The sequence below is a fragment of the Nicotiana sylvestris genome, chromosome 3 (genome assembly GCF_000393655.2).
Source record: "Nicotiana sylvestris chromosome 3, ASM39365v2, whole genome shotgun sequence".
NCBI lineage: Eukaryota > Viridiplantae > Streptophyta > Magnoliopsida > Solanales > Solanaceae > Nicotiana > Nicotiana sylvestris.
Window position 1 is genome coordinate 14,423,598 of NC_091059.1, and position 22,066 is coordinate 14,445,663.

Sequence of the window (22,066 nt, forward strand, 5' to 3'; positions counted from 1 at the left end):
TTAAAATTTTCTTTTAGTGATAAGGCATTAATTTTAAGGATGCAATATATGTACTTTTGTTAGAAGGAATTTAGTTCCGGTTTCTTGGCAAAATAAGATATGGATATTTGTTTTATTTTTCGAATAACTCTTGAGTTATTGAGCTTAATAAACACTTTATCTCTTGTGGTACATGAATGCATGACCTTGTTATTATATATTGATGTCTCTCCTGAACAGAACAATATTAGTCTACCTCATAAGAGAATATGTTCTTCAAAATTGAGTAAAACTTATCTGTGCACTTTTATCTAAGTCATATTAATCTGGATAGGATTTCAAGTTGGTCAAGTATGGACCTTAAGGTTCATTGAAAGTAGAGGCACTACCAACTTGTGGATCCTGTTTGGAAGGAAATTTGACTAAAAGATGTTTCCCTTTAAAAGGAAATAAAACTAGTGATAAGCTAGAATGAATCCTTTCTGATTTGTATGGTTAAATGAACATACTCGTAAGAGATAGATTTTGAGTATTTTATGACGTTCATAAATGATTACTCAAAATATTAATATATTTATTTGATGCACTGTAAGTCTTAATGAATTAAGTAATTCAAGGTTTTTAAGACTTGAAATAGAGAAGCACCAAAGAAATATATTAAGTTACTACAATTTGATTGTAGTGGCGAGCATCTCTCTAAAGAGTTTTTTAGTTACATATCAGAATAGGGATTACATCTCAATTGACTACACCGTAAACTCCATAATAGAGTCGTGTAGTAGAAAGAAGAAATAAGTCTCTTTTGGATATGGATAGACTAATGACGTGTTATTCAGATTTGCCTTATTTATTTTTGGAATATTTCCTGGAAACTTCAAATTACATTCTGAATTTAGTTCCTTCTAAGCTAGTACCTGGGACATCTATAGAACTGTGGACTGAATGTAAGCTTGGTCTGTGGCATGTTCAGATATAGGATTATCCCGCATATGTGCTGAAAGGGAAAGCAGATATGTAAGTTGGAACTAAGGATGGATAGGTGCATGTTTATCGAATATCCAAGAAAACGAATGAAGCTTTATTTTATTGTCCTAAAGAAAATAAGGCAATTGTTAAAACAAATGCATTTTTCTAGATAAGGACTGTTTAATAAAACATGTTCCTAGAAGTAAACTATTTTTACAGGAACTGGGCAAAGAAATAACTAGATGTTCAAGAACATCAAAACCCACACGTCAGAATTGACGTTCCATTGCATTTAAGTAGTGGGAGAACGTTAATAGACATAATATGCCTTTATCGAGTGGGAGTGATGTTTGAACATTGAACACTATAGTAAGAAGTCACTAATATTTCAATGTCGTGAGGTAACGAAGGTAATATTAGTGGTACTTCGTCTTAGTGGGAGAAAGCTAAAGAAAATTATAGTTCGGTGTTCATTCTTGGGATAGTTTCGGTAACAGGATCTCTGAAGAGTTTAATACCAAACTAGATAATTACGACAAAGTACTACTGGACAAATATTGCATCAGATATAACTTGGCAAGATTCTTTAACAAAACCTTATTTGGTGAAGACTTTTAATAGTCATGTAAAAGAATGCCTGAGAAAGTTGTAGATGCATGGTTATGAGTCTAAGTGGGAGATTGTTGGGGCATATACTATTAACCATGCATTTGGATATAGTATATTCTAATAATTATCATGGTTAAAAGTCTAAGTGGGAGATTGTTGGGATATATACTATTAACCATGAGTTTGGTTTAGATATAGTATTTATTATGAAATAATTGTTTATTCAGTTTTAATAAAGTTTTAAATAGATCATATAATAGTCTGTGTCCTTTGCTTATATAGTAGATGATTTAGTGTATAGAGTTTAGCTTATACACGGAAGATTAAATCATCGGTTCTTATAAGTATAAAGTTTGAGTTCACAATCTAATGATGGAATTGGACAAACCATCAGGAATGATTGTAGCACAAGATTAAATATAATTAATCTTGATTATGGGAATGGTTTAATTCCAACTTCTTGTGCTAGTACATTTTGTATGTATTGAACGGACCAGGTAGAGATAAGTATTTTATACTGACTTAATAAAATAAACTCTCTAGCCATTAAATGTACTTATACTCTTAATCTTGATATAATTATTATTAGTTGTGTATATTATTATTGTTTTGATTTATTAAAAGGCGAGATTCTTTCGTGGGTCAATATGCCTGGTAAATTGGATAATAATAATATACATTGGCGAAGTAATAGTTAGTTGATGGAATCCATGTCTCGGTTTAGAGATTGATGATATACCTTTATGAAAGCTTATAAGTTTGCATGTGTAAACCCGGCCGGTGGATTTTGTATCCGACACATGAAATAAGTTAAGCGAAAGTCTAAAGGAAATAATCAATAAATTAAATCGTCAGTAATTTAATTTAATTGATTCGTATCTGAATCTTAACATGGGGAGTTAAATAAGATTTAATGGATGAATTTCGAAATTGAATAAGGAGTGTAATTACGAATTTTTAGTGGAATAATTCGTAATTAATTATGGTGGATATTAATTTCGAAAATTACAAATTAATTCCATAATTGGAAGCCTTGTTAATTAAATTCTGTGGTCCCTACTGTGCCTAAATAATAGGAAATAAAGGAATCCTTTTTCTGGTGGAAAAGAAAACCTAACAGGTTTTGGAAAAGGGTCTTAACCCTTAAAACTTGTGCTATAAATACATAAGGTTTTCCACCTAGAGGGATGAGTACATGGTGGCTGAAATTTTCAGCCAAGTTTTCCTAGAAATTTCGCCCACACGAAATTGCTATTTTCGGGTATTATTTGGGTAACACAGTAGAAGACCGTGGAACGTTCGAGGATCACGATTGTGCGGGTGATGGAGATTCCATTGAGAAGTTATGGAACTGAAGGCTCACGTGGTAGAAGAGATATGTTCACGCTTCAAGAGGTAACCCGTGAAATCCCGTTTATGCTAGTTGTCTAAATTACATGTGATTTTGATACTGGGATTGCTTCCGCTGCATATAATAATCCATCAATTGGTATCAGAGCTCACTCACATCTAATTAGATAACTAAGTTTTTCATGAAACAAGAATATGGTGTTTATGTGCATTTTTTGACAATAAACTTTAATAATAATAATAATAATAATAATAATAATAATAATAATAATAATAATAATAATAATAATAATAATAATAATGTTGTAAAATATCTTTGCACGGTCGATTTATATATTTCTTTCCTTCTCCAGCTTTGAGTTTCTTCTCTCTCTACAAGATATGGTTATAAAAGGAAATGTGTACAATGAAAATCTCTATTCTTTCACTTTCCCTCTTTTATCTGTTCTCTTCTTCTTTTTGTATTCCTCCCCTTTATCTTCTCTTGCACGTACTCTACCATTTTTTGATCCTTTGGTGCTTTTGAAGCTCACCTCTAGTTGGGTATTAATTGGGCTTTTATTCCTTTAAATATTGGAAAAAAGGGTAGTGTTTATTGATCTACTCTTTACACTTATTCCTCTTTGGGAGAAAAGTGGAGTTAAAGTTAGTGGGGTATTATTGTTTACCCTTATTGTTTCTGTTATCGTTACTCCATTCTTATAGCTCGTGAATAATTCATTTCATTAACTACAGTATTAATTTCATTGTTAAAAGTTCATTGAAAATGGTGAAATTTATTGGATAGACTGGAGAATTGGATACTGGGTATTGAAGTGTTTGTAAAGAAAGATATTAGGGATCCAAAAATAGGGGGGAGTGATTGTGATAATTTTGCTGTGGTGGAGTGCTTATTGAATATTTTGATTTGGATGGGCTCCTGCTTTTCATTTGAAAGCAGGAGCCCAGTCCCCGGATCTTCAGTGTCTGCTACTAAAAGAAAGAGCTCAAGAAAGTGGTCAACGGAGGAACAGCTGCAGGGTATTCCTGGGCGTATGTTGTTGAATGGGTCGAGCGAGGTGGCTTCACTCTTCACTCAGCAGGGAAAGAAAGGACCTAATCAAGATGCCATGATTGTTTGGGAGGTTAGTCATTTTCTTCACCTCGCCAATTTTGTAAAGTAGTGATAATAAGTGTTTAATTTTCCGAGCCTCACGCAGAGGTGGAGCTAAATTAATAATTTATACATATTAAATTAGAAGTTTATAGGTTCGAAACTCTATCCCCTGGTTCTAAATTAATAATTTATACATATAAAATAAATTTTTTAGGACAAATATAGGCCGAACCCGTACTTCCAAGGCTAGTTTCGCCCCTGCTTGCGCGAGCCGAGCCATTTTACCTGATTTGAGGTGACGCGTAAGCCTCGAGGCTCTGGGCGTTAGCCTCATGGATCTTTACTTTTTTAATATTCTATAAATTAATATAATATAAATACATATTAAAAGAAGGTCAAATTACACAAATTCTAAAAATTTCAAGAAAATATAAAATAAGTGAGATTTATATGGAATGGTTTCATCTTAAAATGCTAGTCAGAATCAGCAATTGACCAAAAATAATTAACTAGAACTGTTTCATCTAAAAGAAACTAATGAGACTTTGAAAAAAATTGAGTAGAAATTTATAAACTAACTTGAAAGAGCAAAAGAACTTGAAAAGAAAGAAAAGTGAAGGAAGTAATAATCTACAAATAAAAGCGTCCAAACAAAGCAAGTGATGAAGGATGAAGCGTTTTTGCTTTATAGTTTGCAAATTGATCATTTTCCCGTTACCTGGTAGAAGATGAAGAGAAAGAATAAAAAATTAGGGTAAGAATATAAAATCTTTTTACTTTTAATTTTTTAAACTTCTTAAAATGTAATAATAAGCTATTTTTTTGTACTTTTTGGTATTAAATTAAAGATTTAGTTAGCAATTTTAACTCTTAAGGTTTTCTTGGCTTACGCCCCAAAGCAAAAACTCGCCCAACACCTAAGCGTACGCCTAGACAATGGGGCTTACGCCTTGCAATACTTTCGCCTCCTCGGATCACCCAAGTGCGTTTTTACTACGCCCCACCCTGGGGCTCGCCCCATAAACGCCATTTAAAACACTGGAGGTAACAACGTAGCCTGTGATGTGCGGGTTAGGCGCATGTCACTAGTTCGAACCTTCCTGCAGGCAAAAGCCTGGTATTTAAGTGAAAAAGGGTAGAGCGGCGATGCCCATTATCCACCGAGTTTTGAACCGTGTGCCACTGGCCCTCAGGGAATTCTTGGTTATAAAAACAAGGTTTTTAGTTTGCAAATATTTATGAATCAACAACATATGCATCTCATCATGGCTGTAGTTAAAACGAGTTCTAGGGGACCAAAACAGTTATCCGGTTGTTATCTTTCTATCACAGTATTGGTTGCTAGAGATGGTTGTTTTTACTTCAGCTTGTGTAGTATTTAGAGGATTATGTTTATGTGTGTATTTAATTTCAGAATGTTAGATACTCCCTTAGCCCCACGGTGCATCCTGAAAATGTGTAGGAAATATAAAAAAATAGTTTAGTTTAGTTTTTGTTGCGTGTTTATGTCTGTGTAATTGTTAGGATGTACTTATATGATGTGTTTCCCTCTCACGCTCTTTTTCATTTTGTTTATGTTTTTGGGACTAAGTTAGGATGTATTCCTCCTTTTTTCAGATAATTTTGTAGTTTCCCCTAGTCACGATCCTGTCTCACACTCTCACTATAACCGTTGGAAAGCATTTCCTGATTTTTTGTATAATATATATTTCAGAATTTTGGTTCCAGAGCGGATACAGTTTTCTGTGGTGTTTTCGATGGCCATGGTCCTCATGGTCATTTTGTTGCAAAGAGAGTCAGAGATTCTCTTCCTTTAAAGCTAAGTGAACTCTGGGAAGTTAATATAAAAAATGATGATGATGTTGTGAGAGAGACTAGTGCAAATACCCTATACTCTGCGGATGCTTCCCTTATATCTGCTGATGAGGAGTCAAGGGTTTCAATTGACGTTGATAAGACTGAAAAGCAACCGGAGGTCCCTCAGACATTGAAGAACTCATTTCTAAAGGCTTATAAGTTTATGGATAGAGAACTGCGAGGATATAGCCGTATCAACTGCTTCTGTAGCGGAACAACTGCAGTCACCCTTGTTAAGCAGGTCTGTCAACAAATTCAGAAAGTTGAACCTTGCTACAGTCTTGTGCTATGTTATTCTAAATATAAACCTATATAATTTTTTTTCCCTGCAGGGTCAGGATCTTGTAATTGGAAATATTGGGGATTCTAGAGCTGTACTGGCTACGAGAGATAAAGATGATTCTTTGATGGCGGTACAATTGACAGTAGATCTGAAACCTAACCTACCAGGTGCATATAATCCTATATCTTGCAGCCCTTCATGTTTTTTTTTTTTTTTTTTTTGTATAGAAAATAAAGTGACATCTTGCTGCTTGCATGTTGCTTTCTGAATTTCATATTTGCGTCAAACAATCTCATAATTTACGACTTATCCTAAGCTTTTATTATAACTTATGGTTGTCTAGTCTTAATTCTTATGTGAGCTCTTACGGCTAATTTATGAGGTTGCAGTAATGCAATTAAGTAGCCTATAGCCATTGATTTTGATCGATGCCATTTAGTTTGGCCAAAAAATCAGAGCCCCCAAACAGTTATGTATCTGTTTGACTCGCAAGCTTCTCCTTTCCCCTTCATCCTTTTTATGGCCTTATTCTGTACACAACTTCAGTTTCACCGACTTCCATCAATTGGAAAATCTCCCACAGTATTGGTTTTTGGTCCACACCAACCTTTCAGCCCTTTGGTATAGTCCAAATTTACTCTTTGGTTAACCTCCTAGCCAAAGGGTCTGAAGTTTGTATTTTATTACTGATACGATTAACCTCTCAAAGTGAGACAAATGGAAGTTGCTTCATTAAGCACTAGGTTTTTCTTTTCTGAAAATATTTTTTTAGGGATAAAACATACTTTATTGGCAATTTTCCTGATGGAGTCTGAGGATAAGTTGACTTAGCAAATGTCTTAACTCATGGGGATATATGAGGCTCGAGTCTGATGGGCTAAATGACGACTAGTGAAATCGAAAATTAACAGATTTTGCACTTTAATTTACTTTTTACCCATTTATGAAGTTATGCAACTTCAGATTTTCACCGGTCAGTTTGATGTCCATTGTTCATTTTTATTTTTTTCCTTATTGCTGTTCATAAGCATTTTAGGTTTAAACCCAGGAAGCACTAAAGAAGAGTAAATCGTCGAAACAAGTGTACTAGTCAGAAACTGAAATTCCTTCTAGTTTGTTGACTGAAATATTTTAGAAAGACTCTAATCTCATCTGTAATGGTATCAGAGTTTCTGGTCGTGACAGACAATGGTTAAATTTTGTTGGCTTTGTTCTGTTTCTTTATCTGGTCTCATTTACTAAATCACCATCTTTTGAATCTCATGAAGAGTCAATTTGGAAAATTTATCCATATATTTAGATTTTCTTTGCATTTGAAGTATCAAGAGACAGTTCTTCCCCTTGAAAGTTTGCAGATTTATATTGACATGTTGAGAAGAAATGTGCAAAATACTTTCGCTTTACCATTACCATCTATGGACTTCAATTAATTGTACATTGTTTATGAAAACATAATCATCTAAACCAGATTGCATGCAATACACTTACCTGGATTTGGAAAGCATAAGAAAGAAAAGGAAAGGAAGGATTAGGGGTATCTACTTTTATGATTTGAAGCTTAATGAAATTAATTTTGACTTCAGATACTTAGCAACAGTCATTTTACAGGTGGATGAATTTAGAGATAAAGCAATAGATGCTTTCTTCAGGAAATAAATGCTTATGTTCGTTAACATTGTAGCACCTACCTTATAGTATTCTTGAAAGGGAGTCCTACTTTTGCATCGTTGACTTGGACTAATGCTATTTATGGCTCATCCTAGTATATATTTTCCTATTAAATACTTCTTTGTAAATTTACAGCGGAGGCAGAGAGGATTCGCAAATGTAAAGGGCGTGTATTTGCTCTTCGCAATGAACCAGAGGTTGCAAGAGTGTGGTTGCCGAACAGTGACTCACCTGGACTAGCTATGGCACGTGCATTTGGAGATTTTTGCCTCAAGGATTTTGGCCTCATTGCTGTGCCTGAAATTTCATATAGGTGTTTAACAGAGAAAGATCAGTTCATTGTTCTGGCAACAGATGGGGTAAGAGTTTCTTGTTTTTTGTTGCTAAATACTTAATGTGATTATATTATCTCCTAGTCAAAAACTAATTTTAATGGCTATGACAGATTTGGGATGTGCTTTCAAATGACCTAGTGGTAAACATTGTGGCTTCGGCTTCACCACGTTCATTTGCAGCTCGATCACTGGTTGAAGTAGCTGTACGAGCCTGGAGAACTGAATACCCAACCTCTAAAGTTGATGATTGTGCTGTTGTCTGCCTATTCCTTGACTCGAACTCAATTGACTCGTCCACTGCTTGCAGCACTAAAGACGATGGACAAGACTGTCTTTGATGAAACTGAGTGAAGTTACAGACAATAGGAATGATTTCTCTGGTCCAACTGTACCGGATCATTCTGGGACTGTTCGAGAAGGCGATGAAGTTTCAGAAGAAGAAAAAGAAGAAGCCTCTGATCGCGAGGTGCATTGCCAACGTTTGTTCCGACAATGAAGAAAAGAGAGCTGCTGGAGGAAGCAAAGAGGGTGAAATCTCCTTGCAACTCTGAATTTATTTGTTTAAATGATTTTTCATTTTCTTTTGCCTTTTTTCTATGGCTTCATTTCTTTACTGTAAAAAAAGGAGAAACATTAGATATTTTTTCGGACCGGAGAGGTTGGCCCGGCTATATTAGTGTGTCTGGGAGTCATCCTTTTCTCTAGCTTAGGTAGATTGGAATTTTGTATAATTCCTAGCTGTAGTCTTCTTCATTCTTGGCTTTCTATCTTCTCTTTTTCTTTTCATAATCTCAGTTTTTTTGTTATGTGGTCAGATCTTAGATGTTTGGATTCTTTTAACTACCAAATGGTATTTAGAACTTTATTAGGGAGCTCGTCGCACCGGGCTTGCCTAGTGTGGTTTATATTTCCTATGTGGTTTGCGAGCTATTGCACAATGAGCAGATTACCCGAAGGATAGCACAGCGGGTTTTGCTGGGAATTTTCCCAGAAAAAAAAAAAAGAAGAAACTTTATTTAGGTTGTACACTTTGATTTCACACTGAAACAAAATGATGAATACAAAACGAAAGTAAACATGAAGCATGTTTTGATAGAAAACTGATCAGAGAAGGATGTAGATTTATAAGTGAAAAATAGAGCAGAGAAAGGGGCAATAGACGTGAAGAAGAAATTGCTTGACTGATTGACTACAATGCTGCAACTGCAGTCTTTTTATAACAAAAAAACATAGCAAACTTAATCTAAAAGTTAGGAACTATCCCACAAAGTTTTCTCCTAAAAACTAGATAACAAAAACCATGTTAAACTACTTCCTAAGGACTAGGACAAACCTAAAAAGTAGGAGTTTTATTTACTAACACCCTCCCTTAAACGGAAAGCTTTCGAGCTTCAGTTTATCTTCAATTTCTTGAGTTCTTCCATGGTGCAAAGTCCCAGCAATCTTCTCAAATTTTGGAAAGAAAGTAACTTGAGAGGTTTAGTGAAAATATCCGCCAATTGGTCTTCACTCCGGTAATATGTTAGCTCTATTGTTCCTTCATTGTTGAGATCTCGCAAGAAATAGTACTTCACGTCAATGTGTTTGCTTCTTCCATGTAGCACCGGATTCTTTGACAACTTGATGGCAGAGTTGTTGTCACAGAAAATTGTAGTTGCTTTTTCTTGTTTGAATTTCAGTTATTCAAGAATTCTCCTTAACCAAACAGCTTGACAAGCACATGTTGTAGCAGCAACAAATTCAGCTTCGGTACTTGACAAAGTGACAATTGGTTGCTTCTTAGAAGACCACGAAACAGCCCCCGTACCTAACATAAAAACATAACCTGAAGTGCTCCTTCTGTCGTCTTGATCTCTTGCATAATCACTGTCAGTAAAACTAATCAAATCAGATTTTTCACCCTTGTAGAACAAAACAAAATCCTTAGTTCCCTGTAAGTAGCGACGGATTCTCTTAGCAGCTAGCAGGTGAATTTCAGTTGGGCTCTCCATGTATCTGCTTATGAGACTTACAGCATACATGATGTCAGGCCTTGTAGCAGTAAGATACATCAAACTACCTACAATTTGCTTGTAGAATGTGTTGTCCACCTTCTTTCTGCTTCCAACTTTGCATAGCTTCAAGCCAAACTCAACTGGAGTTGGCGGGATTGCAATTCTGCATCTTGAACCCATCCAAAATTTCTCGTACATGCTTCTTTTGGGAAACAAATATTCCATCATCAGATTGTACTACTTCTAATCCAAGAAAGTAATGCATCTTACCAAGATCGGACAATTTCAAACTCATCCATCATAGACTTCTTGAAATCGGCAAACATGATACTATCATTCCCAGTAAATATAATATCATCGACATATAAACACACAATGAATATTTTTCCAGATTCTCCAGTTTCAACAAAAAGAGAGTGTTCATATGGACATTTCAGAAAACCAACTTTTAGAAAGTAAGCCTCAATACGACTATACCAAGCTCGCGGAGCTTGTTTTAGTCCGTAAAGAGCCTTTTTCAACTTGTACACCTTATGCTCATTTCCAATTTTTATATAACCAGGAGGTTGCTCTACAAATACTTGTTCTTCCAAGTGCCCATACAAAAATGCCGATTTGACATCTAATTGGAAAATAGGCCAAGAATTCTGTGCCGCTAATGCAATCACCAATCTGATTGTATCGTGTCTTGCACCCGGAGCAAATACTTCTGTGTAGTCAATTCCATATTTTTGTGTGTATCCTTTAGCCATAAACCGTGACTTATACTTGTCAACTTCACCATCTTCTTTCAGCTTTGTCTTGAATACCCACTTCACACCAATAGTTTTGTGCCCTTTTGGAAGATCTGATAACTCCCAGGTGTCATTTCTTTCAATGGCATCAATTTCGTTATTAGCTTTCCTCCATTTCTTCTCTTTGATAGCATTTTCAAAAGTTGTAGGATCACTATCTGCAAACAATGCAAAGTAGGAAAATTCATCTTCATTTACATCAATTCCTGTTACCTCATAATCCATCATCCACGCGGGCCTTTTGCGAGCACGACGAAGAGGCTCATCTGGTGCATCAATTTCTTCCAAAGCTGAGGGTGAAATTTCAGCAGCTGCTGGATTAGAATTTTCAGAATTTTCGGGTATTGTTGCTGCTTCTTCGACTTCATTATCAATTAAGATTGGAATAGACTGCTGCATATTCCAATCCCAAGAGTTTTCTTCATCAAAAATAACATCTCTGCTAGTCACAACCTTCTTTGTCAATGGATTGAACAACTTGTACGTCTTGGATGCCTCGCTAACACCAAGAAAGACACACTTCTCGCTTTTGTCATCAAGCTTCTTCCTCTTCTCGTCTGGGATATGTGCATAGCCAACGCAACCAAAAATTTTAAAATGATCTACAGCAGGTTTCCTTCCACTCCAAGCCTCCTCTGGAGTCATGTTTTGAACAGCAAATGTTGGACTTCTATTCAAAATATGAATATTCTAATTTACTGCTTCTGGCCAGAATGTCTTTGGAACTTTTCCTCGAGCTAGCAAGCTTCGAACCATGTTGAGAATGGTTCTATTCTTCCTCTCCGATACACCATTTTGTTGTGGTGTATACGCCGTTATGAGCTCTTTTCGAATGCCATGAGTCCCACAAAATTCTTCAAATCCCTTAGAGCAATATTCGCCTCCACGGTCTGTTCGGAAGCTCTTGATGGTCTTTCCTGTCTCATTCTCCACATTAGCTTTGAAGCTTTTAAATACATTAAAAGCCTCTGATTTTTTCCGCAGATACACCCAAGTCTTTCTAGAATAATCGTCAATGAAGGTAATAAAATACCTTTTGTCTCCATTAGAGATTGGTCTTATTGGCCCACATATGTCAGAGTGAACCAACTCCAAAACATGCTTTGCTCGCCATGATTTGCCTTTCGGGAATTGAGATCGGTGTTGTTTGCCAACAACACATTCTTCACAAATTTGAGAAGGAGCAGTAATTTGAGGAAGACCTATGACCATGTTCTTCTCCTGAAGTGTCTTCAATCCTCCAAAACTCAAATGACCATAACGAAAATGCCACAACCATGAGAGATCCTTCACTTCCGTTATCAAACAAGATTGAATATTATCATCTTTATCGGAAATAATCTGTTGGAACTCATGTGAACTATTGCTATAGCACCTCTCACGGGGTCATAAATTTCACACTCACCCTTCTTAATAGTGGTGACATAACCTTTCTCTTGCAACTGACCAACACTCAGTAAGTTGCTTTTCAAATCAGGAACATATAACACATTAGAGATTGTTTCCACAAAACCATTCTTGGTTTTGATCTTGATGTCACCTTTTTCCGTTGCATCCACAGTAGAACAATCACCAAAACTAACTTTAGAACGGAAGCCTTCATTTAAGTAAGAAAAGCAAGACTTACTTCCAGTCATGTGATTAGTGCAGCCTGTGTCTAAATACCAAACATCTCGCTCGGTTTCCTTCTGTACTTGAATTGCCATCAACAAGGTCTCACCTTCCTTGTTCTCCGCGTAATTGGACTTCTCTTCCTTTTCTTTGTCATTAGGAAGCCTAGTATAACATTCAGATGCGTAATGACCAAATTTATGACATCTATAGCACTCTATCTTGGATTTGTCATAATCTCGACCTCTGCCTTTGCCTTGAGATTGATCATTATTTGCTTTGAAATTCCTATAGGAATCTCTACCTCCACGATCTCCTCTTCCTCTGCCTCGACCTCTACCTCTACCCCTTCTGGAATTGGAAGAAGAAATAAAAGTAGAAGCCTTCAAAGCCTGCTCATCGGAAGTTGAACTACGATTAATCTTCTGCTCATGCACCAATAAGGAGCTCTGCAATTCGTCAAGTGATAAGACATCTATGTTTTTTGACTCCTCAATGGAACAAACGACATAATCATACTTTGGTGTCAGAGAGCGCAATATCTTTTCCACTATTACGACATCGCCCATGTTCTCACCATGGAATCGCATCTTGTTGCATATCTCCATGGTTCTAGCACAGTAGTTGGTGACGGATTCTCCTTCCTTCATCTGCAAGGTTTCGAAGTCCCTCCTCAGGGCTTGTAGCTATGCTCGCTTTACTCTTGTAGAGCCTTGATACTTTTTCTTCATGGAATCCCATATATCCTTGGAAGTTTCTTTGAAAAGAATGGTTTCCAAGATGGGACGCTCAATAGCCTGAAAGAGATAATTTTTTGCCTTTAAATCTTTCAACTTTCTTGCTTCAAACTCAGTCTTTTGAGCATCCGTCAAAATTTCGCCTACTGCTGGTGCTTTAATGCCGTCTTCAACAATTGGCCAATACTCTTTTGACCGTAAGAAATTCTCCATCAGCATACTCAAGTGGTCATAGTGACCATCAAAACGGGGAATAGCTGCTTGCACAAAATTGCTCTCTGAAGCCATAGATGAAAAACGATTTTTTTGTTTTTGGGTAAACTCTCTCTCTCTCACGGGTTTATCTTTTTTCTGGATCTAACCTTGCTCTGATACCACTGATAGAAAACTGATTAGAGAAGGATGTAGATTTATAAGTTAAAAATAGAGCAGAGAAAGAGGCAATAGACGTGAAGAAGAAATTGCTTGACTGATTGACTACAATGCTGCAACTGCAGTCTTTTTATAACAAAAAAACATAGCAAACTTAATCTAAAAGTTAGGAACTACCCCACAAAGTTTTCTCCTAAAAACTAGATAACAAAAACCACGTTAAACTACTTCCTAAGGACTAGAACGAACCTAAAAAGTAGGAGTTTTATTTACTAACATGTTTTACATATGTCAATTCACTATATCTTGTATCATATCCAAAAGAAAAGAGGCATAAAATTGGAAAAAGAATGAGAAGAAATATTTGACACTAGCATAGCGAATGGTTCCTATATGTTTAAAAGTAGAGAAGAAAATCTGCTGATATCAGTTTTTCATCAAAACCGATTCTTTTACAATTTAATACTATAAAAGAAGTGGATTAAAGAATCATGTTGTGGAACCTTTCAATTGTTGTATGTAATGGTTTACTCCAATGTACAGTTTTTCTGATGTTCTCACTTCAACAAAAAGCAGAAGAAAGAGATAACTGAGAAGAAGAACGTAAAAGCCATTCTTGAATCCAAACTAGACGCTGATGAAATCTTGTGAGCACCCACTGTATACACATTTCCAGAAGTTTCGTCTTTCACTTTAATGCTCGACGAGCCTGAAATCAACCAAAAAAAAAAAAACAAACAATATTTTATTCAAGATCAACAACAACAACAAACCCAGTGTAATCTCGTGAGTGGGGCTGTAGAGGGTACTGTGTACGCAGACCTTACCCCTACCTTGAGAAGGTAGAGAGGTTGATTCTGATAGACCCTCGGTTATCGAAGAAAGTGAAGCAAGAAAATGCATTCAAGTAAGTGGGAAGCAATACTCACAGTCATATTGAGTCCAACCAATGGTCTGTTTCTCAAGATCATACAGAACAAGCTTGTTTGATAACAGAAGATCTGCATCAAAATGTTATAAAAGTTAAACTTGAATATGCCATCAAGCAAAGCAGGAGAAGGGGTAAAGTGATACCTCCTAACAGATAGATTTCATTTCCATCCTTTCCCTGCGTTCCCTCCTGCCAACCAATGCACCATTCATTATCCTGCAAAATGTAACCAGAGGATAACTGAGATGACGATCTCCGCAACAAAGAGGTTTTTTATTCAAATGTTATCTAAGCTAAAAAAGACATGTATCGCGTTGGCTTCCCCTGCAGCCTAACAGCATTAGACATGTATCATAGGATTAGACATATACTGCCAACAACAACAACAAACCCAGTGAGAATCCCACAGTGGGGTTTGGGGAAAGATAGGATGTACGCAGACCTTACCCCTATCTTTGTGAAGGTAGAGAGACCTTTTCTGATAGACCCTCGGCACAAGACATACACTGCCAACAACGGCTGTAAATGTATCACTTACATAAATCAGACAACTTGATATACCATTTAAATAATAGACTTGTATCTTCGTGTTAGCACACACACAACCAATTTAAATACGTTAAAGGTATTTTTGGTCCTTTTCCGTTATTATTATTATTAATTTTTTTTTTGGGTAAAACAACAACAACAACGACCCAGTGAAATCCCACAGGTAGGGTATGGGGAGGGTAGTGTGTACGCAGACCTTACCCCTACTCCGGAGGAGTAGAGAGGTTGTTTCCCATAGACCCTTGGCTCTCGACGATGGTAAAGGACAGTGAAGCTGTAACATCAAAGGAAGTCAGAAAGATAACACCAACAACGTGATAACCAGACAACAGGAAAAAAAAACAGTAACAAAGGCATAACACTACAGACATAATGGAAGTAATAATGACACAACAAGAACTACTAGCATCCTAAGACAAAACACAATCAAACTAGCCTCCTACAACCTAACCTGCAACCCTAATGAAGTAATATGGACACATAGGAGCTACCACCAGCCTAAGACACAACACTATCAGACTAGCCTCCTACCTCCTAACCTACAACCTTAATGCTCGATCTCCACAGTTTCCTAACAAGGGTCATATTCTCAGAAATCTGAAGCCGCATCATGTCCTGCCTGATCACCTCTCCTCAATACTTCTTATGTCACCCTCTACCTCTACTCATACCTGTCAAGGCAAGCCGTTCACACCTCCTTATCGGGGCATCCATGTTTTTCCTCCGCAAGTTCCCGAACCATCTAAGCCTAGCTTCCCCCATCTTGTTTTCCATTGAAGCCACGCCCATCTTCACCCGAATATCTTCATTTCTAATCCTATCTAGCCTAGTGTGCCCGCACATTCATCTAAACATCCTCATTTCTTTAATTTTCATTTCATCTTGTCACACATCTAAACATCCGCACATTCTTGACTCTGCACCATACAACATGACCGGTCTAACCACCGCTCTGTAGAACTTACCTTTAAGTTTCGGAGGCACATTCCTGTCACACAAGACACCAGACGCTAGCCTTCATTTCATCGACCCCACCTCTATACGGTGTGTGACTTCCTCATCAATCTCCCCATCCCCTTGGATAACCGACCCCAGATACTTGAAGCTCCCTTTCTTGGGGATGACTTGAGAGGCAAACCTCACGTCCATGTCCGTTTCTCCCAATATGTCATTGAACTTGCACTCCACGTATTCTATCTTACTCCTGCTCAACTTAAAACCTTTAGACTCAAGGGTCTGCCTCCAAACCTCCAACCTCTCGTTAACACCGCCTCGCGTCTCATCAATCTAAAGTATGTCATCAGCGAATAACACACCATGGTACCTCCCCTTGGATATAGTGTGTTAGTGCGTCCATCGTCCACCGGGCTGAGTGCTGATCCTTGGTGTAACCCCATAACAACCGGAAAAAGCTCTGAGTCTCCCCCCACAGTCTTAACACGGGTCTTAGCTCCATCATACATGTCCTTGATCACCCTAATATAAGCTACCAGAACACCTTTCACCTCCGGGCATCTCCACAGAACTTCCTTAGGGACATTGTCATATGTTTTTTCTAGGTCAATAAACACTATGTGCAAATCCTTCTTCCTGTACAGTTCAACCAACCTCCTATTAAGATGGATAGCTTCCGTAGTAGAATGACCAAGCATGAACCCAAACTGGTTACTGGATAAGTAAAACAACATGTAATCAAATTAAAGAGAGTGTTGAAGAAGTTGAGCATAGTTAGATTACTTACACGAACTTCAAAAAGATAATCATGGGGATAAGCTGTCAAAGAAAGATTTCCCACAAACTGAAATGTTACAGCTGGGAAACCGTCGTCGACACTGCACCGAGAAAGGAAAACCAAAATCAGGTTGTAAGCAATGAAAATAAAATTTTGAAACTAACGTGAGAGGTTAGAGCCTTACTTTCCGCTGTAGATAAAGCAGTCAAAGTCCCCGTCAAGATGATGAGTCTTCAATTGTGGTTGCTTTGACATTAACTATAGGAGCATAGAGTGAAAAATCAAGCAGTAAGGGGAAATTAAAGGACCATGTAACCATGCATAGTTGCTATATACACCATCCAAGAAATAACAGACGTAGCCGTTAATAGATTGCTGAAGTTACCTTGTTCATGAGAGCATTATAGGCCTTGCTCGGAAGATATACTAAAGTTGTTCCACTGTCAATTATTGCTTTTTTACTGGATTTCGACTCAAAGAGGGAAGTCGGGATGTCTAGAACTTCTTTACCAACCTCAATATCCTTCAGAGAAAGAGTATAATGTGCCCTAAAGAGGAAGAGAAGCATTTCAGTTCAATAAACAAAGGAAATCAGCATTTATCTTATGGTCTCCACTTAGTATGTTTTGGGTCAAAACCAGATGTGCTACTGCTTGTGTAACTAGCATACGAACAATTCTCCTTTTTGGTTTCAAATAAATATAAACAGAATTGAAGGGGAACCTTGGCACAACAACAAAAGTTTCCGCCATGTGGCCAAGAGGTCACGGATTCAAGCTGTGGAGACCTCTTGCAGAAATTCAAGGTAATTCAATATATTGGCAATTTTTCTGTCTGCATGTCTTATTTGTTCATTTTTTTCCCTTTATTTTTGAGGAGGGGGTGGGAACTAAAAGTACATACCTATTCGGGAGTAATGGGGCTGAATTTACTTTTGGCTCAACTACTTGTCCAATAGCAAATATACCACCTCCTTTAACTCCGTCCAGGCAATGTGCAAACATTTTTTTCACCGTTCCAGCTGCAGCTAACTGCGAGATGACGGACGAATTTGCTTCTCCAAAACCAATTATCCCATCAACTGCATTAGTAGATGTACCTAGGTCTCCAGATTGCTGAGACGAGCACCTATCTTGGATAAAAAACAAGTAATACAAACACATCATCACAAGATGAACTACTTGTCTATCCATACTATAATATCACAGAATAGAGTAGCATTATTTTACATCTAAATTTTAAAATCATACAATAATGTGATTTGGAAACACAACTTTATTATGCTTGATATAGGGAAATGAAGAAAGGCACTATCAATCTTCCATGTATTGAACTGCTAGCGATCTTGAACAAGTATAGACTTAGAGACTGCGAACCCATCCATCGGTGCATTCACTGCATTGCCACTATATACACTAAGAAGAGGAGAAGGATCATCATACATATGATACACAAATCACATTGTCTTTCTACCGACTATCCACGTTCTTGTTAGTGTCCCACATCGAAATCGGTGGGGGTGTGGTTTCTATATCTCCTTATATGGTAGCTTTTGGGTTGAGTTAGGCTCAATGTCCATTTTTTTATCATGATATTAGAGCCAGACTCATCCCAATTCATTGTTTACCCAATGTTGTGCCCCTATTTATATAGTCCACGCTCCAGAGAAGTCCACAACTGACTAGATCATCATGCTATGAACAAGTTCAAAGACATCGAGAAATGGAGTATACAACTTGGTTTGAAGGATTGATTTGACAAGGCGAGTCGACACTTAGAAAAGCTTATAAACATCAAATTCATGTACACAATAACGAATCAAAGTTGAAACTAGATTAGTAAGTCAAGTCCATGCATCAGATTACTTGGCAAAAAATCAGCATAGATAGATTTTTAAGTTACAAGGATTAAACATACCCAAATGCAACGGATCCCTGTAAGGAAGATGTTTTATAATCTCCAGACACTTGATCTAAATAGATGTTATCTTTTACAAAGTATCCTCCAGTTGAGCTGCCATCTCCATAAGTAACCAAATATTCACAGGGCTTTCCGACCTTGCATTCGGAACTGGCTGCATCGAACATAGTAGTGCAAACATCTTGCTCGCAGGTAATAAATTTCCCAGTTGTTGAGGCTTGTAAGTCATATTGCACTAAATCTATCTGTTAGTGTGACAAATAACTCAATAATTATTCAATATACATCAAGAAATTTACGTTACTCATTTTGTTCTAGGATCATACCCCGAGTTTGCTTTTTGTAGGACATTTGAGACAGCGTGCACAGTTTACCCAAAAAAGATCGCTTCCAGTATCTACCTGGACATGATAGTCCTTTGAAGGTGTCCCAATTGAAAGCTTAGTGAAATATAGCCTGCATCCCTTACAATATGAGGAAAAACCACAATAATTCATATTCATAATACTATTCAAATTATCAATCAAATTAACTTTTTAACAACTAGTACTTTAATTTTTTTGTGTTCACTAAATCTACTGGCCCGACTAATTTTGGTTCACGTTGTGCGGGCCTCGCTAAAGGGGAAGTCTAGATCATTGATAAACTCCCCCTGTTCTCATTTAGTTGTCAAGATAAATTTTTTACAGCCTTTTTCAAAAAATATTGGTAAGAGTAATTTTACTATGTACCCTATTAATTCTTTAATCTTTGATACTCCCTCCGGTCCAAAATAAGTGATTTTTTAGCCTTTTTTTGGTGGTCCAAAATAAGTGATTTTTCCAGATTTCAAGAATGAATTAAATATTTTTTTCCTACATTGCCCTTGGAATAAATAGTGTTGGAATATGTGTTAGGAGTATTTATGTGAAGAGATAGTAAAGGTTAATATGGTCAATTTCATTGCTAATTAATATTAAAAGATGGATTTCTTAATTTGTGTGAAAACAGCTAAAAAATCATTTATTTTGGACCAAAGGGAATAGCATTAATCTATTTCCAATAAATAAGAAAACTTCATTTAATGTGTCTTAATTCTAGAACAACCAATATTAAGGGTAAAGTTGGAATTAGTTTTTAATTCTTGATTTTCTAAAATGACAAGTATTTGAAAACAACTACAGTAACTTCAGTAAACATGTATATTCCCTTCTAGTCTTCTATTCACTTGGTATGCCCCTTAAAAAATCACTTATTAAGGGTTTATTTTACCAAACTACCCTTGTCAATGGTTTTTAAATTGTAGCTCCAATAAATTTGGGGAGTGTGGGTACTATTAAGGGTAATATTGGAAGAAATATTATATCTGTTTTTATGTGCTAAAATGGACAAATAAAACAAAAAAATTATTTCTACCATTAAGGAATAGTAAAAGGGAGTCCTTGACTATCTTCTTCAGACCGAACGGAGATAGTACATAATTCAAATTAACATAATAATGATTTCATTCTATATTTAAAAATAGTTTACATTCCTACAATAATTTATAGCCACACAAAATGTATGTGCATCATTCTACAGCCACACAAGTTCAAAAGTTTCTCTTTTTTTTTTTTTTTAAATATGAGAAAATATGTAGGAATGAGGAGGCACTTACGCTGCACCGGTGGGACTGCCGTTGCCACCCAATAGGAAGTCGGCGGCGGCGAGCATTCTGCCGTGACGATGGACATCGTGGTCTTTAAGGTCCTTCAAAACAGACCTTCCACGCCCACCAAATTTATGCTCCACACTGAAAACCACATTATTCTCCCCCTTCACACTTACCTCATAATCACCACCCAACAAAACCAAAAAAAGTATCAAATACCCATTTCTCCTCAGATCCATTATCTTCACCATATTATAATATCTCTAACATACAAAACTGCGCGCGTATTCTGTTTTAATTTCTATATGACTTAATAACAATTTTCGTCGTGTATATGTTTGTAATTTTTGTATGTATGAATGAATGAATCATTAGATCAAAGGGGAAAAAACAAGGAATTTTTCCTTGTTATAATTTTTTTGTTTTGTTTTGTGGGTGTGGCGTGAGAAGAGGTGGGGGTGAATGAGAGGGAAGGGTAAAGACCAAAGGAAAATGGAAGCTGGGGGAGAAAAAAAACAACAAGAAATGAGAGATAGAGATAGGAATCAACAAAGGAATGACAAGTGGATTGCCCAAATTTCAGCAAAAAAACGTAAAAATCGTAGCGTCAACTTGTGTTTCGTAATACTTGGAAATATTCTTAATGGCTTTCTCTCTCTAAATGTGTATAAATACCATATGTTCTATCTTTGTCTACAAATGTAGCTCGAGCTGCATGGGGAAAAGCGTTTGTCGTGTTGTTATTGTGTGCTTTACATTCTCTCATGCCTCGCCCGACTTTAGAAGAAATAGGAAAGAGTGCAAGTAAATTAATGAAATAATGCATAATATCCTCCGCAACCATATTATTAATTATATATCTTTTCTTTTCGTGGGTCATATTATACTCGTGGACTTAATTTTTTCAAAATTTATTTAACATTATATGCTCAATTAAACTCGTGCGTGACTACACCTCTTCCAAGCGCATAAAGACTAAATTTAAAAGGCCGGTATGCTATATAATTGAACACATTATATTATGCCAAAGAAACGTTAAGAAAAGGTCTGAAACGTTAAACTCAACTCTTTTATTTGAACACATTCTTTTATCACTCCTCCTAAACTTTATAAACTATCTGCCATTGTCGAAGAGCTTCTACTTGTGGTTAGTTGCGAAGCCAAAAAAATTCTCAAACTTGAAATAAGTAAAAAAAAATCTGATAAAGGGTGTTCAATATATATTATGTACTTTTAAAATTTAATATTTTACTTATATATGCAGTGTAATTTTCCGACAAAGGATGGTCAATTGACCACCCTAACTTAAGTGTGGCTCCGCCCCTGCAGGTGGTGCTGAAGTTGAAGAGGTGAGTTATAATCTATAGCCTATAAATTACTAATCTTTAGTCAATTCGAGTTTATAACCTTTATTTTAGAGTTTGAAATTTCTTTCCCAATTTTTATATATTAGAAATTAGGGTTATGAAATGGCAAATACCAACTTGAATAGACTTCGTATAAACGATAAAGACCCAATGCTCACTGTTGAAGTGCGATGCAAACATGAAATTTTGTTATAAATGCAGACTTCTTGGTCGAAGTGTAATCCTGGCCAAGGATTTTGGTCTTGCCCCTACTATGGTGTATGTGTTCATTTCTAGCCCATCTATT

At 36.5% G+C, this 22,066-nt stretch overlaps 2 protein-coding genes and 1 pseudogene across 3 annotated transcripts; 1 reads left to right on the forward strand and 2 right to left on the reverse strand.

Moving 5' to 3' along the window:
* The first annotated feature begins 3,328 nt into the window (after positions 1-3,328).
* Positions 3,329-8,957, forward strand: LOC104212249 (probable protein phosphatase 2C 33; annotated as a pseudogene).
* Positions 8,958-9,822: 865 nt separating this feature from the next.
* LOC138887069 (secreted RxLR effector protein 161-like) lies at positions 9,823-10,362 on the reverse strand. The gene has a single exon (XM_070168781.1). It carries the CDS (start codon positions 10,360-10,362, stop codon positions 9,823-9,825), a length of 540 nt encoding a protein of 179 aa, XP_070024882.1.
* A 3,752-nt stretch (positions 10,363-14,114) lies between these two features.
* LOC104212248 (aspartic proteinase 36-like) lies at positions 14,115-21,020 on the reverse strand. 2 transcript variants are annotated; one of them, XM_070170665.1, is made up of 11 exons: positions 20,420-21,020; positions 19,110-19,239; positions 18,781-19,028; positions 17,767-17,991; positions 17,249-17,411; positions 17,048-17,121; positions 16,873-16,963; positions 15,030-15,101; positions 14,726-14,798; positions 14,581-14,652; positions 14,115-14,360 (listed from the first exon to the last, which is right to left on the reverse strand). In XM_070170665.1, exons 1-11 carry the CDS (start codon positions 20,662-20,664, stop codon positions 14,209-14,211), a joined length of 1,545 nt encoding a protein of 514 aa, XP_070026766.1. In that variant the 5' UTR covers positions 20,665-21,020; the 3' UTR covers positions 14,115-14,208. The 2 variants fall into 2 exon arrangements, with proteins under 2 accessions (XP_070026766.1, XP_009759767.1); XM_009761465.2 differs by lacking the exon at positions 15,030-15,101 and having other exon boundaries at positions 20,420-21,016.
* Positions 21,021-22,066: the final 1,046 nt, after the last annotated feature.